The 19,819-nt window shown below is 35.5% G+C and overlaps 1 protein-coding gene across 1 annotated transcript; it reads right to left on the reverse strand.

The window, feature by feature from the left end:
* Positions 1-1,620: 1,620 nt before the first annotated feature.
* On the reverse strand, positions 1,621-7,226 carry LOC141660265 (cullin-1-like). Its single transcript, XM_074467232.1, has 8 exons — positions 7,211-7,226; positions 4,421-4,506; positions 4,276-4,331; positions 4,039-4,159; positions 3,786-3,947; positions 3,036-3,078; positions 2,222-2,424; positions 1,621-1,647 (listed from the first exon to the last, which is right to left on the reverse strand). The coding sequence occupies exons 1-8, from the start codon at positions 7,224-7,226 to the stop codon at positions 1,621-1,623; spliced, it is 714 nt and encodes a 237-aa protein (XP_074323333.1).
* Positions 7,227-19,819: the final 12,593 nt, after the last annotated feature.

A 19,819-nucleotide genomic window follows, 5' to 3' on the forward strand; every position in this document is an offset into this window, starting at 1 on the left:
ATAGAATCCTTTTGTGATGCAGCCTGGAAAAAGAGCAAAGAGAAGCTTGATTCCAATCTGGTTGGACTCTTTGTAGATATGGGCTCGACGGATGATTTCATCCCTCAAATAATCAAAAGGATTATCCGTCGAGAGACAAGGAGCCACATCTTTCGGTTGTGAGTAAACCTGTTAGCAAAGCTAAGTTAGCTAAATTAAATGAGAAATATGGATCAATTTCTAAAAACTTTGTTTCGGGAGAATCAAGTCTAGTTAGAAAAGAAAAGAAAGTTAATGTTAGGCATCTGTCTATCAAGCAATTGAATGATAAATTAGAAAAGAAGGAGGTTAAAACAGAATCCAAAAAGAAAAACAATAGGAATGGGAAGGTAGAAATTAACAAACATAACAACTACACACCTGATAAATATGCTCCAAGAAAAATCTGTGTTAAGTGTGGTAGTGTTAATCATCTGTCTATTAATTGCAAGAATGTTATGCCTACTCCTATGTCTACACCTTCTTTTTTTCCCGACATGACTGCCATGCCTATGAATGTTATGCCTGCTGAGAATATGAATGCACAATTTGCTAATATGCCATTTGCACCTAATCCTTATTATGCTGTATTTAGTATGCCTCAAATGCCATTTAGCATGCCTTACTGGAATAACATGTTTGCAAATAGCATGCCTTTTCATGTAAACCAAAATATGCATGATAATTCTGTTTTAATGACTAGTTTCAAAGGTTCAACTCAAATGACTAAGGATGAATCTGAAATTTCCAAGTGAAATGAGATCAAACCTAAGAAACCAAAGAAGAAAGCTAACAGGGCAGGACCCAAGAAAACTTGGGTACCAAAATAAACTTGATTTGATTTTGATGTGTGCAGGGAAGCAGAAAGAATCTTTGGTATCTGGATAGTGGTTGCTCAAGGCACATGACTGGAGATTCTACCCTGCTCACTAAGTTCAACGAAAGAGCTGGCCCAAGTATTACTTTTGGAGATGACAGTAAGGGTTATACTGTGGGATATGGCTTGATTTTAAAGGATAATGTCATCATTGAAGAGGTTTCCCTAGTGGATGGATTCAAGCATAATTTGTTGAGTATCAGCCAGCTTTGTGATAAAAGCAACTCAGTCACTTTCAATTTTGAAGTCTGTGTTGTGACAAGCAAAAAGAGAAACAAAGTGGTTCTCACTGGAGTGAGAAAAAGGAATGTGTACCTAGCTGACTTCAACTCATCAAATGCAGAATCAGTCACTTGTCTTCTCAGTAAAGCAAGTCAAGATGAAAGTTGGCTATGGCACAAGAAGCTGTCCCATCTAAACTTCAAGACCATGAATGAGCTTGTCAAGAAAGAATTGTTTAAAGGTATTCCTCAAGTGGAGTTTACTAAGGATAGATTGTGTGATGCCTGCCAGAAAGGAAAGCTAATCAAAGCATCATTCAGAAAGAAGCTTGATTCGACAATTGAAGAACCTTTGTAACTGTTGCACATGGATTTGTTTGGACCAGTCAATGTGTTGTCCATCTCAAAAAAAAGATTTTGCCTAGTAACTGTAGATGATTTCTCAAAGTTCTCTTGGAAATATTTTCTGAAATCCAAAGATAAAGCTAGTGAAATCATCGCCAATCACATAAGCACTACACCATATTTGACCTGTAGCAAAGCCAAAAAAAAGTGTTAAAATGACCAAAAAATGTTACCTAAAGCCAAATTATTGGCTATGGTTACACTTTTTAAAAATAAGGGGGTGTTGGATTTGAGCCTTCTACAATAGGGGTTTACGGTTACATTTTTTTAAAATTTTGGTAACACCTCTCAATGTGTTACAATAGAGTACCTATAGTTACATTTTCTATTTCTATGGTAACAAGTTGAAAATGTAACCACAGTTCTGTTGCAAATACCTAACCCTTTAGAAACACCTAAATATGTGTTGGAATAGACTCTTTTGCAACATCATATTAGCTATTGTAACACTCAATTTAATCTTTTGGTAACATTTTTATATCTTATTATAACATTCTTTTTAACACTCTGGTATTTTTTTTGGGTAAATGAGGTATAAGCCTCGTAAAATATATAAAAGAGAAAGAATTTACATAAGTCACTTCTCAAAATATCTCTTAGAACAGGCTCTAAGAAACACAAAGAGAAAAAAGAAAAAAGAAAAATAAATTACATCCAAAATCAAACCTAACTTAAAATTAGAAAGGCAAAGTTAAAAGACTTGACCAAAAAGCCCACTAGCTACCAATCTAAAAACAAACACCAGCCCCCATCTCCAAAAAAGAGAGCCCAGAGACAACCCTGGCCCATATGGCCTAACATCAACCAAAATCCCCTTCACAGCATCACAAAATTCATCTACTCTCCAGCAAAAGAACACAACCTCTACCCCTATAACCCAATACTTCAACAACCTAACAGCCCCTGTAAACAAATATTTAAACAAAATTAGTATTGCAGGGAGGCTGAGAAATCAAGTTCATTACCAAAAAAAGAGAATGAACTTTGACTTAAAATTAACATTAAACTAAATTTAGAGAAATAATGTAAAATATAAGCTGTTGATGATTCGTCCACTGTCGCTTGATGGTTGTGGTGTTGCATAGCAAACCAAAATTGAAACAAATTCATAATCAAGATCGATCTGTAAAGATAATTTAACTGCCGAATTATAATGCTACTTGAACGGCTGAACCATTTGATGCTTCCTGTTCTGACTTTTAACGAGTAAAAGGATACATGACACTGTTAGGGGCTTAATAAAATAGTTCATTCACGAAACTTATGTACTGACCATCATGTATTTATAATGAGATCTAGCACAAATTAAATTGTCTAGGAAGGCAGTCACAATACTGTATACATAACAATCTCTAGTATCTAGAAAATAACAAATGAATGAAAATAAACTCTTGATCCCTATATTTATCTTGTAAATTTATGGTTTTGCTAAAGAAAACCATAAAGATTTAAATAGTATTCCTTCTATTAAAACAAAATTAGCATACATAGTATAAACAGAGAAATAAACTCACCTTCGTTTTGAACAATCCCCCAGGCCTTACCGTGCTTTCCCTCCTACAACCAAAATTACCAAAAGAGAAACAATCATCAAACACACACTTTTACTATTTGTACATGTTATTATTAATTTTTAATACCGCAAGAAAAACAAGCCCATAGACCCAACAATAATCACAAAATGTACTTCCCACAATTTTCATTTCCGTAAAAACACTAATATTAATTATGTTTAATTAATCAATAGAACTTAAGATAAACAACAAAAAATAGTTATCCTTTCACTTTGTTAAACTAAAAATATATTAAGTCCAGAAGGCCGCATATTATAATGAGTCCAATAATTCTAATAGATTCCTTTTTGGGCTGGAGAGGTGTGAACATTACTAGACATCCTTACTTTCCAAGTGAAACGACTATTGATCTCCTGCTTAACATCAATCGTCAAACTACAAACTGACTATCCATCATCCAATTGATAATTGCTCCAACTTCCACTTAATTAAGTAGAGTAAGCATCTGCAGGCCACAATCCACAGTATATGTTGCCTTCAAACTATATGCAACATATTTTTGGATGTAATATCCGACTTGAGTCCAGTTCTGAGCAAAAGATATTTATTGAGGTAAACATAAATCAAACGATGCAATAATAAAACATCGTGCATAAAAAACCCTCTAAGATTTTTGAACTTAGAACCTTGACCTTTATCAAAATAAAATAATATATAGTCATGATAAATTAGTAAATTAGTAGGTTGTACCATCTCAGATGGAAGGTTGAGATCAGAGGATTTTTGAGTTGGCCAAAATCCAGTTGTAAGAACAGTGACATTCAAATCAATCCCTGGTCGGCCAACTCCTTCACTACTGCGATATTGCACGTACTCATTCTGGTTATCTCTGGCTAAGACCAAATCTGTCACCTGAAAATAAGGAAATTGCAAGCACTGATCATCTGATCGAGCTAGATAAGAGATCAATTATTTAAAACCAAAATTACAACATATAAATGACCATTCCCTCCATCTTTGACGTAAATTGCCCACCGCATTGTTGTTTCAGCTTTGTCAATATAAGTCTTTCATGATCATCACTAGCACTTCTATCAAAAAGCAAATGTCGAGAAAGCTTTTTCCTAATAGCAATTAGAAAGGAGATGTAGATGAGTTGAGATTTACTTGAAAACAAGTCAATAGTTACCATGATATATAGTAGTTAAAACAGAAAAAATACTAGTAAATATACATATACCTGTAAAACTCAGCAAACAGATCTTTTTCACTAACATACACAAGGAGCTTGACAACCTGTGAAGTCCAGTAAAATGAATTACTAATGATAATGGCAAATAGCATTCTCATGACTAAATACGAAATAAGCATAAAAGAGACACTACCTTATCTAGAGTTTCTTCAACAGCTTCATAAATTAAATTGCTTGCACCATTCGTGAGTATATTGTTACAAAATGAAGCCAGTAACTCTGCAACTTAAAGATAACAAAGAAAATATCCATACCAGTTTCAATAATGCATACACAAAACTCCGACATGACTAACAAGGCGTGCCTAATATACTTATCCTCAAGCATCCTGCAATTTATATACGTAGTGCCAATTGCAACTTAAAATGCAGAACTATGAAAAGCTAGGATTCTGTAACACCCCCAGATCCGGGGTCGGGGATCCGGGTCGTCACGGTCTTTCTTTCCACAATATCACTTCACTTAATTAATAATAATAACCTTATGCTGTGACCCTACACTAACACACACCACAACCCGTTATAGTCTCATAGATGAAATTTAAATAAGTACAAGTCTTTGAATCCACAATTTAAAAGTTATTACAACCCAAAATGATTTCTTGATAAATTTACAGTTAATTGCCATTATCTGCCACAAGTTATAATTATACATAATTGATTCTCAAAAGTAGATGGTCTGATCTACAATAGATCTACCTCTGCAGCTATAGCAGCTACAACATCAACGGGAAGACGCGGGACGCTTCCCACGTGCTTGCGCTGGGTCTGCTGGAGTCTGGCCATCTTTCCTAACTGTTGTTGTGTGATGAAGAAATAAAGCAAGGGTGAGCAGCAAGCCCACCAAAATAATATGTATAATGATTTACAATATATGAGCCTTCTCATAGTACTCATGAAAGTCTTGGTCAGAAGAAATGAACCAAGTTTGATATCTTAATGCGATGAAGTCGCAAAATATTCAGTATATATACATATATACTTTTCAAAATCTTGGAAGTCCTCTTCCATGCATAATATACACAGAGTTCCAGTGTATAACTGTATATAAAAATATCGTTGCAAGGTGATCTCATATATCTAACCTTGTCTCAACGTTTTTCTGAAAATCTTTGTCATGCATAAGATAATCATTAACTAGATATAAGTTTAAAAGATGAAGTTACAAGATACCCCAAAATACTTATATCTTTCCCAAATACTACTTGAACTACCCCCGTTCAAGTTATAATCAGTTTCAAAGGTTCATCACATAGATGAGACTACAAGACAAGATTTGAATAGATTCAATATTTGAATATCATTATAAATAATGAAGTTACGAGATACTTCATTAAGTCCCGATATATAAATATATTCATATATATCTCCCATACATTTCCTGAAAACCTCTGTCATGTAAAGTATGAACAGAGTTGCAATATCCAATGAATTTGGAAGGAAAAGAATTTTGGCATAAACCAGATATCTTGCTGATCAGGCAAAGATACCAATAAGTAACCTTTTCTACTGTAGATGGATGAATTCCTCACCGGTCATCACCCTGGCCGCATTAGGACCTCGCGCTAGACCGTTACCCGGCCACTCACGCATTGATGGACTGCCACCCAGCCACTTACACTTTATAGACCGTACCCCGGCCTGTCGCTTATGCCGACTCAATCAGATGGACTTACTTCCCGAACATTGGGCAAGTAATCAAATTGTTTTCTCAAAACAGCAACCATGTTGCGAATATAAAATACACCACAGAGCCGGATCCCCAAGATTTTTGAGCGAATATTCAAGTCTCCTTCGAAAGGAAGATCTTAAATCGGAAAACGAGTTTTGGGATCCGCTCTAACTTTTAAAATCATTTTGAAGACTCGAAAACATTTTTAAGAATGTTTGGAGTAAAGCTGATTTAATGAAATAAATCAGTCCCGATATATTAGAAAATATCTGAATATTATTATTTAAATAATATTCCCATAAAGAATAATCTTTATAAAAATAATTGAAGTAGAAGTTTTAAAACTTATACTTAAAACGAGTATTAAATAACCAAAGATACACTTATATGAAAGTATTATCTTTATTTGAATAATCGAAAATAAGTTTGATTATTAACACCTTATTCTTTAATAAAATAAAGAATATATTTCAGTAATAAGCGGAGTCATAATACCTCGAATGAATATTATAAATAATATTCATTAAATAAAATAAAGGAGTCATACATCCTCAAATGAATATTCAAATAATATTCAATTAATAAAATAAAAGGAGTCATAAGCCCTCGAATGAATATTCAAGATAATATTCATTAATAAAATAAAGTTATCGAATAAACCTTATTCGATTAATAGTTTTGAAAACTATAACCATATATATATATAAATATATATATATATATATAAAATCTACTCGGGATCCTCGACTCCCGGTTTTAGAAAATGTTTTCACCTTTGGGTCCCTATACTAAGGGTATACGCAAATACCGCTTATCTCTAGCATAGGAATTATGCAACGAATAAGCTTTTGAACCAACAGATATATAAATCAAGAATACGAAACAGGCATGTATATATATACCATATCAGCATGCTTCAATATATCGCAACATTTGCTAATTAACCAACATGCATCTATCGCAAGATAATGCATATACATATATTCATCACAACAACAGTATAACGGGTAGAAAACTTGCCTGAGCGACTGGGGGTTACAAATGGCTCGGGACGAGTCTGGTAACCTATAAGCAACAAGTAAGTTGGAATTAAACCAAAGTCACTTGTAAATCTATACTCTAACCAACTCAGACTCTAACGCTCGTTTTGCGCTTACTGATTTGCTTAAGTAACCCGGGTACCCTCGGCTCCACCATTTTTAATAATTTAACCTTTACGAGTTTTAAGGCGATTCCTTCGCGAGTGTCTTACCAACTGCCTTATACATTTACCATAAATGTTTCATACATTAATTAACCCTTTTTGGTCTTTAACCTATGTTTCAAAGTAAGGCGAGGGGAAAAGTTTCGTTCGCGAAACGCTGTTACTTGAAACGGTCGTTTCTCCTAAACCGTGCATCGGAATCGAACGAACTACATATCGAAACGAAGCTCGTAACATGAGCTATCTAGACATGGCAATTGTCATAATTTAGCAGGGGGTTCTCGGGTCATAATGTTATGCACAAAAACAGTCTAAAGAAAATCGGACGTTACGACGGCTATGTTTACGCGATTTCCAATATTTTAAACCATTCAAAACCATCCCAAATCAACCTCAAATCCAACATACAACCAACATCCATCCTTATCACATCATAACAACCCCAACCAATTCAATTTAATCATTCATACTTATGCCTAAGCTTAACTTTAATCATACTTAAGTTCTTTTAATCAAAACAACAACATTTACCAATCCAACAACATCCCAAAACTCACTAATCTTTACATACACAACCATCAAGCCTCTCATGAACTACAATACTCATATTATGCTCTTAACTTTCAATAACAAAGCTTGGTTAAGAGATTATACCTTCCTTGAAGCTTTTTAACACAACATAAGAACTTTGAATGCCTAAAGAACCTTGATCCTTGCTTGTATAACCTTAATCTTTCATAAAAATTCAAGAAAACTAAAGTTATTTCTTGAAGGTTACTATTCACCATCTTCTTCCTTGATTTATTGGAAGAGATTGTGAAGGAATTAGGAGCTTAAACTTATAGCATATCCATATCTATGTACAAGGAAGCTTAGATAATTACCTTGTGATTTAACAATGCTTGGAACTTGATTTTTGATTTTTCTTCCTTTGAAAAAGATGAAAAGCCGAGAGCAATGCTTGAAGAATGAAAAATTTTGTGTTTGCTTTGATTTGTTTTGGCTAGCTAGGTTGTTTTGGTTTTGTTTTCGGTTAATTACCCTTCTAACCTTGAACTTTGTGTGGTTTACAATCATCCAACAATTCCTTCCTTTTTTGTCATGCCTATGTCACCTTGCACATGTCATAATGCTCCCACTTGTCCACACCTTGTGGTTTGATGATGTCACAATCCCTGGCTTCTTGTACAAGCTTGTCTCTTGGTCACTTATTTGTTTTACGGTTCGCTTATCTTTCGTTCTCGTTTATCGTTTGAGGGATCATACCCGGGATCTTATTACTTAGGTTCCCTTAACCTTTCTCAATATATTATATTCCTTTTATGATCCTCTCCTATAATCCTTTAATTTAAATCCTTTTTATCCAGTTACCTTTTTCTCAATTCTTTCCGTATCTAGTGGATTTCCGGGAAAAATCAAAGTGTTCGGAATTGGATTCTGACGATCTTTACATACATTTATATACCATATAGAGTACTAATAAAATCTCAGAATATCCATAACAGAACCCCTACATAGTGTGGCATGAAAAGTTTTCTCGTTCAGCAAAAAAACACTATTCATAAGGGTTTCAAAATTTCTCAAAAATTGGGGTTATTACAGTCTCCCCTCCTTAAAAGGATTCCGTCCCAGAATCAGATAGAAATGAATAGGGATACCTTTTTAATATTGCACTTTCTAACTCTCAAGTCAATTTTCCCACATTGTGGTCCTGCCACCAAACTCTGCCTAGTTTGATAATCCTTCCCCTAAGCACTTGTTCCTTTTCACTCTATAACCCTTCCTGGTTGCTCCATATAGGTTACGTCGGGTTGCATGTCTACGCGCTCATATGCCCCTATTTATCTGGCATCTGAATTACACTTCCTTAACATTGATACGTGAAACACGTTACGAACTTGTTACATGTTCGGGGTTAGGGCTAGCTCATATGATAACTTCCCAATATGTCTTAATATATCCAAGGGTCCAACAATTCGTGGACTTAGCTTTCATTTCTTTCCGAACCTCATCCTTCCTTTCCAAGGGAATACCTATAACAACACTAGGTCCCCTACTTCCTATTCTTTGTCCTTTCGTGTCAAATCAACATATTTATCATGTCCATCTTGGGCTACTACCTGCCGTCCTCTGATTAGATCTATTATATCCTTGGTCCTTTGGACCACTGCTGGTCCGAGCATCTTGCGCTCTACAACTTCATCCTAACATAAGGGAGATCGACGTTGTCTTCCCTCAAGGATCTCATAAGGCGATACCTCGATACTAACATACGATCGATTATCGTGAGATAACTTAATCTGCGTTAAGTGATCATTCCAAATTCTTTCAAGTCTATTGCACCGGCTCTCATCATAGCTTCTAGCATTATATCTTTTGCTTCTCACTACCCATCCTTTTCCAGTTCGTAGTCGTTGCTATCTTCCGTACATAATATTATACTGGTTACACTTTTGCTCGTTAGTGTTCTATAACCTTTTAATAACCACGTCAACCTTAGTATCATGAACGTGTTTCCATTCTGAATACCACCATAACTTTACTACTCCTTTTTCAGCTGCTTCTATCTTTGGAAGCTTAATCCTTCATATAGAAGTAAAGGAATTTATTGAGAGATCACTATGATCATGAACACTTGTTATATCGCTTAGTTAGTACAGAAGGTGGCCAGCCTTTAGTACTTGACAAGCAATTAAACAATAGCTGGTATCCTACTAGGCTTCTATCACACAGATAGATAGTCATTCGGAAATACCTCCCCTTTCTGGAAGGGTTGTTCTTCTCAGCTTACATGAAATGAAAAGAAGAGAAAAGAACGAATTGAAGAGAATTGTATATATGAAAAAAAAATATACTGCAACAAAATATCTGGCTTGGAACCTACCTCTGAACTATAGAGGTTTGTCATAGGAGAACAAATCATATACGTATATAAATCAACATTAAGCATTATAGCCTCGTATTTCCCATGCCTAAATATTTTCGCTATCCCGTCCATCATTCTATGGACCCACACTCTTCCTCGAGCTTATACATAATCACCTTTGAAACTCCCTCGACATCGAAAATCGAATCTGGGATCTCATTCTATACATCATCGTTACTAGAATTCTATGCTTGCACCACAACCTTCCTCGTATAATAATACGACTCTCTATTGATAAGAAAGAATAATTATTCACCAGGTAGATACTCTACTTAATTAGTCTATCAATGATAACTTATACACTACCACGACCCGATTAGTGGTACTCAATCTCAACACCCATTCCAATACAACTCTCATGGTTGTAATCAGCTCACTACTCGCAGAATCATTGCTGCCTTACTATGGTCCACCACTGACCCACTGTAGTCATTCATTTTCCCTGAAGTCTTAATAGCTAACCATACAGAGTTCATACATCTCGTATCAAATCCTTCTAAGGAGGTAACATAATCACCATTCCTGATTCATGAAGAACACTCCTGATCCTGACATACATACATGACATGAAGCAGATAAAAGTGCAGAAGAGTTTCAATCAAAGCAACGATAGCAGGTTAATACCATTCTTAATCATACGCCCTAAATAGAAGAATTAACTCAAGGGTTCATCTAGTCCTTTTTGAAACATGGTCCTGGCTTATCTCAAGATAGGACCTTCTAAGATAGATAGCCCGTTCATGGCGATTACACGAATTAAACCTTTACCAACTACTATTACGGTTGGGTATTGCACAGTCATCAGAAGGAATGTCAATCTTCCAAACCATAATTAAACCTTCACATTTTTAACCATCATCACTGTATTCTTTTGGCACACGCGCCTATAATTATCCACTTACCTTTAAAGTGTCGGCCACCTCTTTGGCCTTTCCTGATAGTAAAATTTCCTTACAGTCAATGTCATTTTAACCACCTCCAAATAAATTTTCTACCTTATTTCCATCACAGCTTATGTGAAGATGTTTTCATTAAAATCTGATGAGAAGAAAAAAAAAATCACCATTTTTCCATAAGTTATTGCCTCAGTCTTTAGAGGTTAATCACTGTCGCGACTGACTCTCGATCGTACTTAGAACATTTTTTTTTCTTAAGTCCTAATTGCCCTGAACAATTTCGACCATTACTGGTTCGATCCATACTTTCTCGTGGTTTAACACGTGCCCCACTTGGCATCATTATAATTACGTCATATTTCCTTTATCCACATTTCTATTCTTGAGAATTTTGAATATTACCTTTTTCCTTATAAAACCTCTAAGGTTATCCTTCAATCGTTCCTCCTGTATTCCCTAGATACAGGGCATATCACAATACCATTTACTAATAGTAGAACCATTATCTATATACTTCTGCAAAATTTCTCCACTGATTCTTAAAGGTTGTTGTTACCTTAACCCTCTCCCAATCATACTGTCAAAACTCATACTGTCCCTATTAAGGGTGACATGCCAACCTTTATGCAGTCCCCTAGGATTCATTTTAAGTTACCAATGTTCTATCCTTAATTCCACCTTAAAAAGGTACCTGCATCCTTCCACGAATAAATCAAGTCATATATCCTTGATAGATTATCATATTCATCATTCCCACCTCGATAGTCTATACCTAACTTCATAATAGCATCCTTATTCAAATTGAGGTCAATCCATATGGCCTCCAAAAGATAACAACGGTTATCCGCTTGTCTTGCCTAATTTGGTAACGATAACAAGGATGTTCTGGAAGATATTGGTCGTGTTCAACGTGAACTTCTTCTTAATAATTCCTTATTTACTTTTGTTGTTTATCTCAACAGTCATCTCAATGTTGGGATATCTCTCATACCTGGCGTCTCCCTTTCTGGGTATCGAGCCACCGGTCTTACATTTCACATTATTGAAGGTCACTTCCTTCATCCAATTTTTCCTGATTTCTTACTCTCTTGTCTCCTCAGTCTATCCGTGTCTCAATATTTATCCTTCGAACTATCTCAAGGTTTCCTCGAATCCTCCCAACTTAAAGGGGGTACAATATATGTATCTCTTATGCCTTCAACCATCAATTTTAACTCATGGTGGATCATCATCATCCTGACGATTACATACTTTTCTATTTCTATTGCTATGAGTCTTTAGGGTTTCCTCATACCCAACTCCCTTATCATTCCTCAAACTCTATTACCTTTATATTCCTTTCCACTTCAGTTTCTTTTTATTTTCCTTTCTCTTATCATTATTTCATGAACCAACACAACTTAAGCATTGATTTCAAACATCCCGTCATTCTGGATTCGTGTCCTCAGAACGAATCTTGATAACTTTTACAACTTAGATTCACAATTCATCATACTCGTCTGCCTTTGTTCTGGCTCTAAAGCTTTTACACTCTCTCCATAACCTTGGGAATTACTTTCCCGAAAACAATTGGCTGAACTTTAATCAGTTTATCATAACCTCTGGCTCCGTGCCTTTCTTGGTCTTTCACCAGCGGGTGGCCTCTCTCTTAGGAGGGTAAGTGACAAAAACAGTCCTTTGTGGTTCGTCAATCATTTAGAATCTCAAATGATTCCTCTATTTCCTTTAGCCAGGCTCTTGCCTCGGCTGGGTCAGCTTGTTCCATGGAACTCTGAGAGCTTAGCGACTTAAAGGTCCTGAAAGAATTTCTCACCGCACTGTCTCCTCAGGGTGGTGGTTGGGGATAATAGTCTAAGTTCTTTTTAGACAGGTCCATGAATTGCCGTATAGGAGTACCGTCTCGGGTCTCCTTTCCTTACTCGACTTTCTGTTTCCTTAGTATGAAATGTTTCATCCTACTCCCCATAATTGGGGTCATCTCTTAATTTAAAATCCTCATTTTCCACTCCATTATGTCATGGGTTCCTTCTATCTTGATGGCGACCTCCCTGACTATCACGTTCAGGGTTTGCTCTAAATCTTATTCCTCAAACTATGGCTCTCATCTAAGTTCTCATCCTTACGCTCTTGAACTTTCGGAACCCAAATTCTATAGGAATACCTCATTATTCCCTTATCATCTTTCTCGATATTAATCTTTTATCTAATTGTTGGCTCTCTGCCTTCATTCATAACTTTTTCTGGCACAATATGATCTTTTCCAATAATTCGGGCTATATTGCAATCTCAAACAGCTTTTCGGTACCGGCTCCGGTTACCTTCACTTCTATTTCCATTTTCTCAAAATCTCTTATAAACTCTCCAAAAGACATTATCATCTTGAGTCTCTCCTTTTTACTAAGGGCATCAGCCACCATATTGGCTTTCCCCGAATGATAAAGAATCTCCCAATCATTATTCTTGATTAGCTCTAACTGCCTCCTCTGGCATACGTTGAGCTCTTTCTACGTGAAAATGTACTAGAGCACTTATGGCTTAGGTAATTCTCGCACTTCTCTCCATACAAGTAGTGCCTCCAATCCTTAGGGTAAAACTATTGCCACGAGCCTAAGCTCATGAGCGGGGATATCGAATTTCATATTACCTTAATTGTCTTGACATGTACGCGATTACCTTACCGTGCTGCATAAGCACGCACCCTAAGCCCTTGTGCGAAGCGTCACTATACTTCACAAAATCTCTTTTTCCATCCGGCAACGCCAGCATAAGGGCCATCACCAACCTCTGCTTCAGTTCTTGAAAGCTGTTCTCGCATTTCTCTGTCCATTCGAACTTCTCAGTCTTACGAGTATGCCGCGTTAAAGGGGCTACTATCTTTACAACTTGAACGAACCTCCGGTAGTGACCGGCCAATCCTACCTCTGGTAGTCGACCAAACCATGGTCATCAATTCATCAGTGGTCCTTTATCCAATCCTGTCAGGATCCTCCATGGGATCCTCCTCAACAACTATCCCTTCTAGGACAACATCCTCAACCGCTAAATCCTCAATATCAACATCATCCGGTCCTGCATTAGGACACTCTATCGGATCCACAATCCGATCTCCAATTAGTAATAAAATATCATCGCGATGTTGCTCCTCAACCTCAGGGTTCGGAGTCCCGCTACCATATACGATAATGAACTACGCTCCTATCACGATATTTATAAGGGTTCCCATAAGGGTTTTAACTGTCAGTACTACGTTAGGTAGCCCGACTATGAACTTGGCAAGAGTTCTTATTATCTTAGTGAACTTATTATCTTAACGTCCCATCATCTCTGAGGTTTATAACGCTTAGCTCTGATACCATTTCTGTAACACCCCCAGATCCGGGGTCGGGGATCCGGGTCGTCACGGTCTTTCTTTCCACAATATCACTTCACTTAATTAATAATAATAACCTTATGCTGTGACCCTACACTAACACACACCACAACCCGTTATAGTCTCAGAGATGAAATTTAAATAAGTACAAGTCTTTGAATCCACAATTTAAAAGTTATTACAACCCAAAATGATTTCTTGATAAATTTATAGTTAATTGCCATTATCAGCCACAAGTTATAATTATACATAATTGATTCTCAAAAGTAGATGGTCTGATCTACAATAGATCTACCTCTGCAGCTATAGCAGCTACAACATCAACGGGAAGACGCGGGACGCTTCCCACGTGCTTGCGCTGGGTCTGCTGGAGTCTGGCCATCTTTCCTAACTGTTGTTGTGTGATGAAGAAATAAAGCAAGGGTGAGCAGCAAGCCCACCAAAATAATATGTATAATGATTTACAATATATGAGCCTTCTCATAGTACTCATGAAAGTCTTGGTCAGAAGAAATGAACCAAGTTTGATATCTTAATGCGATGAAGTCGCAAAATATTCAGTATATATACATATATACTTTTCAAAATCTTGGAAGTCCTCTTCCATGCATAATATACACAGAGTTCCAGTGTATAACTGTATATATTAATATCGTTGCAAGGTGATCTCATATATCTAACCTTGTCTCAACGTTTTTCTGAAAATCTTTGTCATGCATAAGATAATCATTAACTAGATATAAGTTTAAAAGATGAAGTTACAAGATACCCCAAAATACTTATATCTTTCCCAAATACTACTTGAACTACCCCCGTTCAAGTTATAATCAGTTTCAAAGGTTCATCACATAGATGAGACTACAAGACAAGATTTGAATAGATTCAATCTTTGAATATCATTATAAATAATGAAGTTACGAGATACTTCATTAAGTCCCGATATATAAATATATTCATATATATCTTCCATACATTTCCTGAAAACCTCTGTCATGTAAAGTATGAACAGAGTTGCAATATCCAATGAATTTGGAAGGAAAAGAATTTTGGCATAAACCAGATATCTTGCTGATCAGGCAAAGATACCAATAAGTAACCTTTTCTACTGTAGATGGATGAATTCCTCACCGGTCATCACCCTGGCCGCATTAGGACCTCGCGCTAGACCGTTACCCGGCCACTCACGCGTTGATGGACTGCCACCCAGCCACTTACACTTTATAGACCGTACCCCGGCCTGTCGCTTATGCCGACTCAATCAGATGGACTTACTTCCCGAACATTGGGCAAGTAATCAAATTGTTTTCTCAAAACAGCAACCATGTTGCGAATATAAAATACACCACAGAGCCGGATCCCCAAGATTTTTGAGCGAATATTCAAGTCTCCTTCGAAAGGAAGATCTTAAATCGGAAAACGAGTTTTGGGATCCGCTCTAACTTTTAAAATCATTTTGAAGACTCGAAAACATTTTTAAGAATGTTTGGAGTAAAGCTGATTTAATGAAATAAATCAGTCCCGATATATTAGAAAATATCTGAATATTATTATTTAAATAATATTCCCATAAAGAATAATCTTTATAAAAATAATTGAAGTAGAAGTTTTAAAACTTATACTTGAAACGAGTATTAAATAACCAAAGATACACTTATATGAAAGTATTATCTTTATTTGAATAATCGAAAATAAGTTTGATTATTAACACCTTATTCTTTAATAAAATAAAGAATATATTTCAGTAATAAGCGGAGTCATAATACCTCGAATGAATATTATAAATAATATTCATTAAATAAAATAAAGGAGTCATACATCCTCAAATGAATATTCAAATAATATTCAATTAATAAAATAAAAGGAGTCATAAGCCCTCGAATGAATATTCAAGATAATATTCATTAATAAAATAAAGTTATCGAATAAACCTTATTCAATTAATAGTTTTGAAAACTATAACCATATATATATATAAATATATATATATATATATATATATATATATAAAATCTACTCGGGATCCTCGACTCCCGGTTTTAGAAAATGTTTTCACCTTTGGGTCCCTATACTAAGGGTATACGCAAATACCGCTTATCTCTAGCATAGGTATTATGCAACGAATAAGCATTTGAACCAACGGATATATAAATCAAGAATACAAAACAGGCATGCATATATATATACCATATCAGCATGCTTCAATATATCGCAACATTTGCTAATTAACCAACATGCATCTATCGCAAGATAATGCATATACATATATTCATCACAACAACAGTATAACGGGTAGAAAACTTGCCTGAGCGACTGGGGGTTACGAATGGCTCGGGACGAGTCTGGTAACCTATAAGCAACAAGTAAGTTGGAATTAAACCCAAGTCACTTGTAAATATATACTCTAACCAACTCAGACTCTAACGCTCGTTTTGCGCTTACTGATTTACTTAAGTCACCCAGGTACCCTCGGCTCCACCATTTTTAATAATTTAACCTTTACGAGTTTTAAGGCGATTCCTTCGCGAGTGTCTAACCAACTGCCTAACACACTTACCATAAATGTTTCATACATTAATTAACCCTTTTTGGTCTTTAACCTATGTTTCAAAGTAAGGCGAGGGGAAAAGTTTCGTTCGCAAAACGCCGTTACTTGAAACGGTCGTTTCTCCTAAACCGTGCATCGGAATCGAACGAACTACATATCAAAACGAAGCTCGTAACATGAGCTATCTAGACATGGCAATTGTAATAATTTAGCAGGGGGTTCTCGGGTCCTAATGTTATGCACAAAAACAGTCTAAAGAAAATCGGACGTTACGACAGCTATGTTTACGCGATTTCCAATATTTTAAACCATTCAAAACCATCCCAAATCAACCTCAAATCCAACATACAACCAAAATCCATCCTTATCACATCATAACAACCCCAACCAATTCAATTTAATCATTCATACTTATGCCTAAGCTTAACTTTAATCATACTTAAGTTCTTTTAATCAAAACAACAACATTTACCAATCCAACAACATCCCAAAACTCACTAATCTCTACATACACAACCATCAAGCCTCTCATGAACTACAATACTCATATTATGCTCTTAACATTCAATAACAAAGCTTGGTTAAGAGATTATACCTTCCTTGAAGCTTTTTAACACAACACAAGAACTTTGAATGCCTAAAGAACCTTGATCCTTGCTTGTATAACCTTAATCTTTCATAAAAATTCAAGAAAACTAAAGTTATTTCTTGAAGGTTACTATTCACCATCTTCTTCCTTGATTTATTGGAAGAGATTGTGAAGGAATTAGGAGCTTAAACTTATAGCATATCCATATCTATGTACAAGGAAGCTTAGATAATTACCTTGTGATTTAACAATGCTTGGAACTTGATTTTTGATTTTTCTTCCTTTGAAAAGGATGAAAAGCCGAGAGCAATGCTTGAAGAATGAAAAATTTTGTGTTTGCTTTGATTTGTTTTGGCTAGCTAGGTTGTTTTGGTTTTGTTTTTGGTTAATTACCCTTCTAACCTTGAACTTTGTGTGGTTTACAATCATCCAACAATTCCTTCCTTTTTTGTCATGCCTATGTCACCTTGCACATGTCATAATGCTCCCACTTGTCCACACCTTGTGGTTTGATGATGTCACAATCCCTGGCTTCTTGTACAAGCTTGTCTCTTGGTCACTTATGTGTTTTACGGTTCGCTTATCTTTCGTTCTCGTTTATCGTTTGAGGGATCATACCCGGGATCTTATTACTTAGGTTCCCTTAACCTTTCTCAATATATTATATTCCTTTTATGATCCTCTCCTATAATCCTTTAATTTAAATCCTTTTTATCCTGTTACCTTTTTCTCAATTCTTTCCGTATCTAGTGGATTTCCGGGAAAAATCAAAGTGTTCGGAATTGGATTCTGACGATCTTTACATACACTTATATACCATATAGAGTACTAATAAAATCTCAGAATATCCATAACAGAACCCCTACATAGTGTGGCATGAAAAGTTTTCTCGTTCAGCAAAAAAACACTATTCATAAGGGTTTCAAAATTTCTCAAAAATTGGGGTTATTACAGATTCTTTCTAACCAGCTATTCTTTCTAAATATTTATAAGCAGAAATATTCATCTCATAGCTAGAAAGGCTGCTAACTCTTTTGGTATGTCTTAATATTTAACATAAACTTTGCAATGACCAATTAGACCACATTCACAGACTAAATTTAGAAATCAATTCCATCAGTTACACGCAACACATTTATTTACAAACAAAAAAACAACACATACGATTAAACAAAACTTACGAGTAGGGAAACAACAGGAGTCCCGACACATTCACTGAGTATTCATTAACTACAAGTACTATTAAGAATACTATTATGTGTTGTAATACTATTCATTAAGAAATTGTAGATATAAATTTTTAATCAAATTCTTTGATCTGCACGACTCTGTAATACTATTCATAAAGAAATTGTAGATATTTTTTTTATTAATTCTTCAAACTGCCTGATTCTGAGCGGAGAAGCACCTTCTTATATAACCGCCACTTGTAGGAGCAATCAAGCTGCTATATATGTAAATGGTTAACGAAACCTATTCAATTCAATTTCAATAAAACTGTACAAATATGGAGGGAACGGGAGAGAGAGATGGAGGGAGGGAGAGAGGGAGAGAGAGAGAGAGAGAGAGAGAGAGAGATTGAACAATAAGAAAGCCCTAATTACCCCTTTTGAAATCCTAATTTACTCCAAGAAAAAAGCACTACAAACCCTAATTACAAGCTATAAATCCAATTGAGAAGAAAGTCCCTAATTACAAGAACCCGACTCAACTCCAAGCTCTTGAAACATTTTGTTTAAAAACCGATTGAGAAGAGAGTGTTTGAGTTCGAGACTGATTAAGAAGATATAATTTTCTATTTTGTTTACCTTTGATAAAACAAAGTGAGCGGGTTTACATCTTATTTCATGGCGGTCCAAAATTTGGCCAAAATTTGTTTAAAATTTTGCCAAAATTTGGCCCGCCAATATAATGCCCCCAAAACATTAATCCTATGGTAACACTAACTGCAATATCAATACTAACACTCTATTTTTTGTTACAATATCAGTGTCATAATGTCTATGGTAACATTTTTTATCCTCTGCTGCAACACAAAAATAAAATGTTATCTTATATAAAATTTTAATGCTCTAAGGTAATATTTTTGCTTGTAATACCAAAAAAAGTGTTGGTACAGGTCAAATATGGTGTAGTGAAGGCAAGTCAACAATCATCCTGACTTCAAAGTAAGAAGAATCCAGAGTAATAATAGAACTGAGTTCAAGAATTCTGTGATGAGATCATTTTGTGAAGAGAATGGGATTATGCATGAGTTTTCTACATCTATAACTCCACAACAAAATGGAGTGGTTAAAAGGAAAAATAGATCTCTAATTGAAGTTGCAAGAA

Source organism: Apium graveolens, chromosome 5, assembly GCF_009905375.1.
Source record: "Apium graveolens cultivar Ventura chromosome 5, ASM990537v1, whole genome shotgun sequence".
NCBI classification, from domain to species: Eukaryota; Viridiplantae; Streptophyta; class Magnoliopsida; order Apiales; family Apiaceae; genus Apium; species Apium graveolens.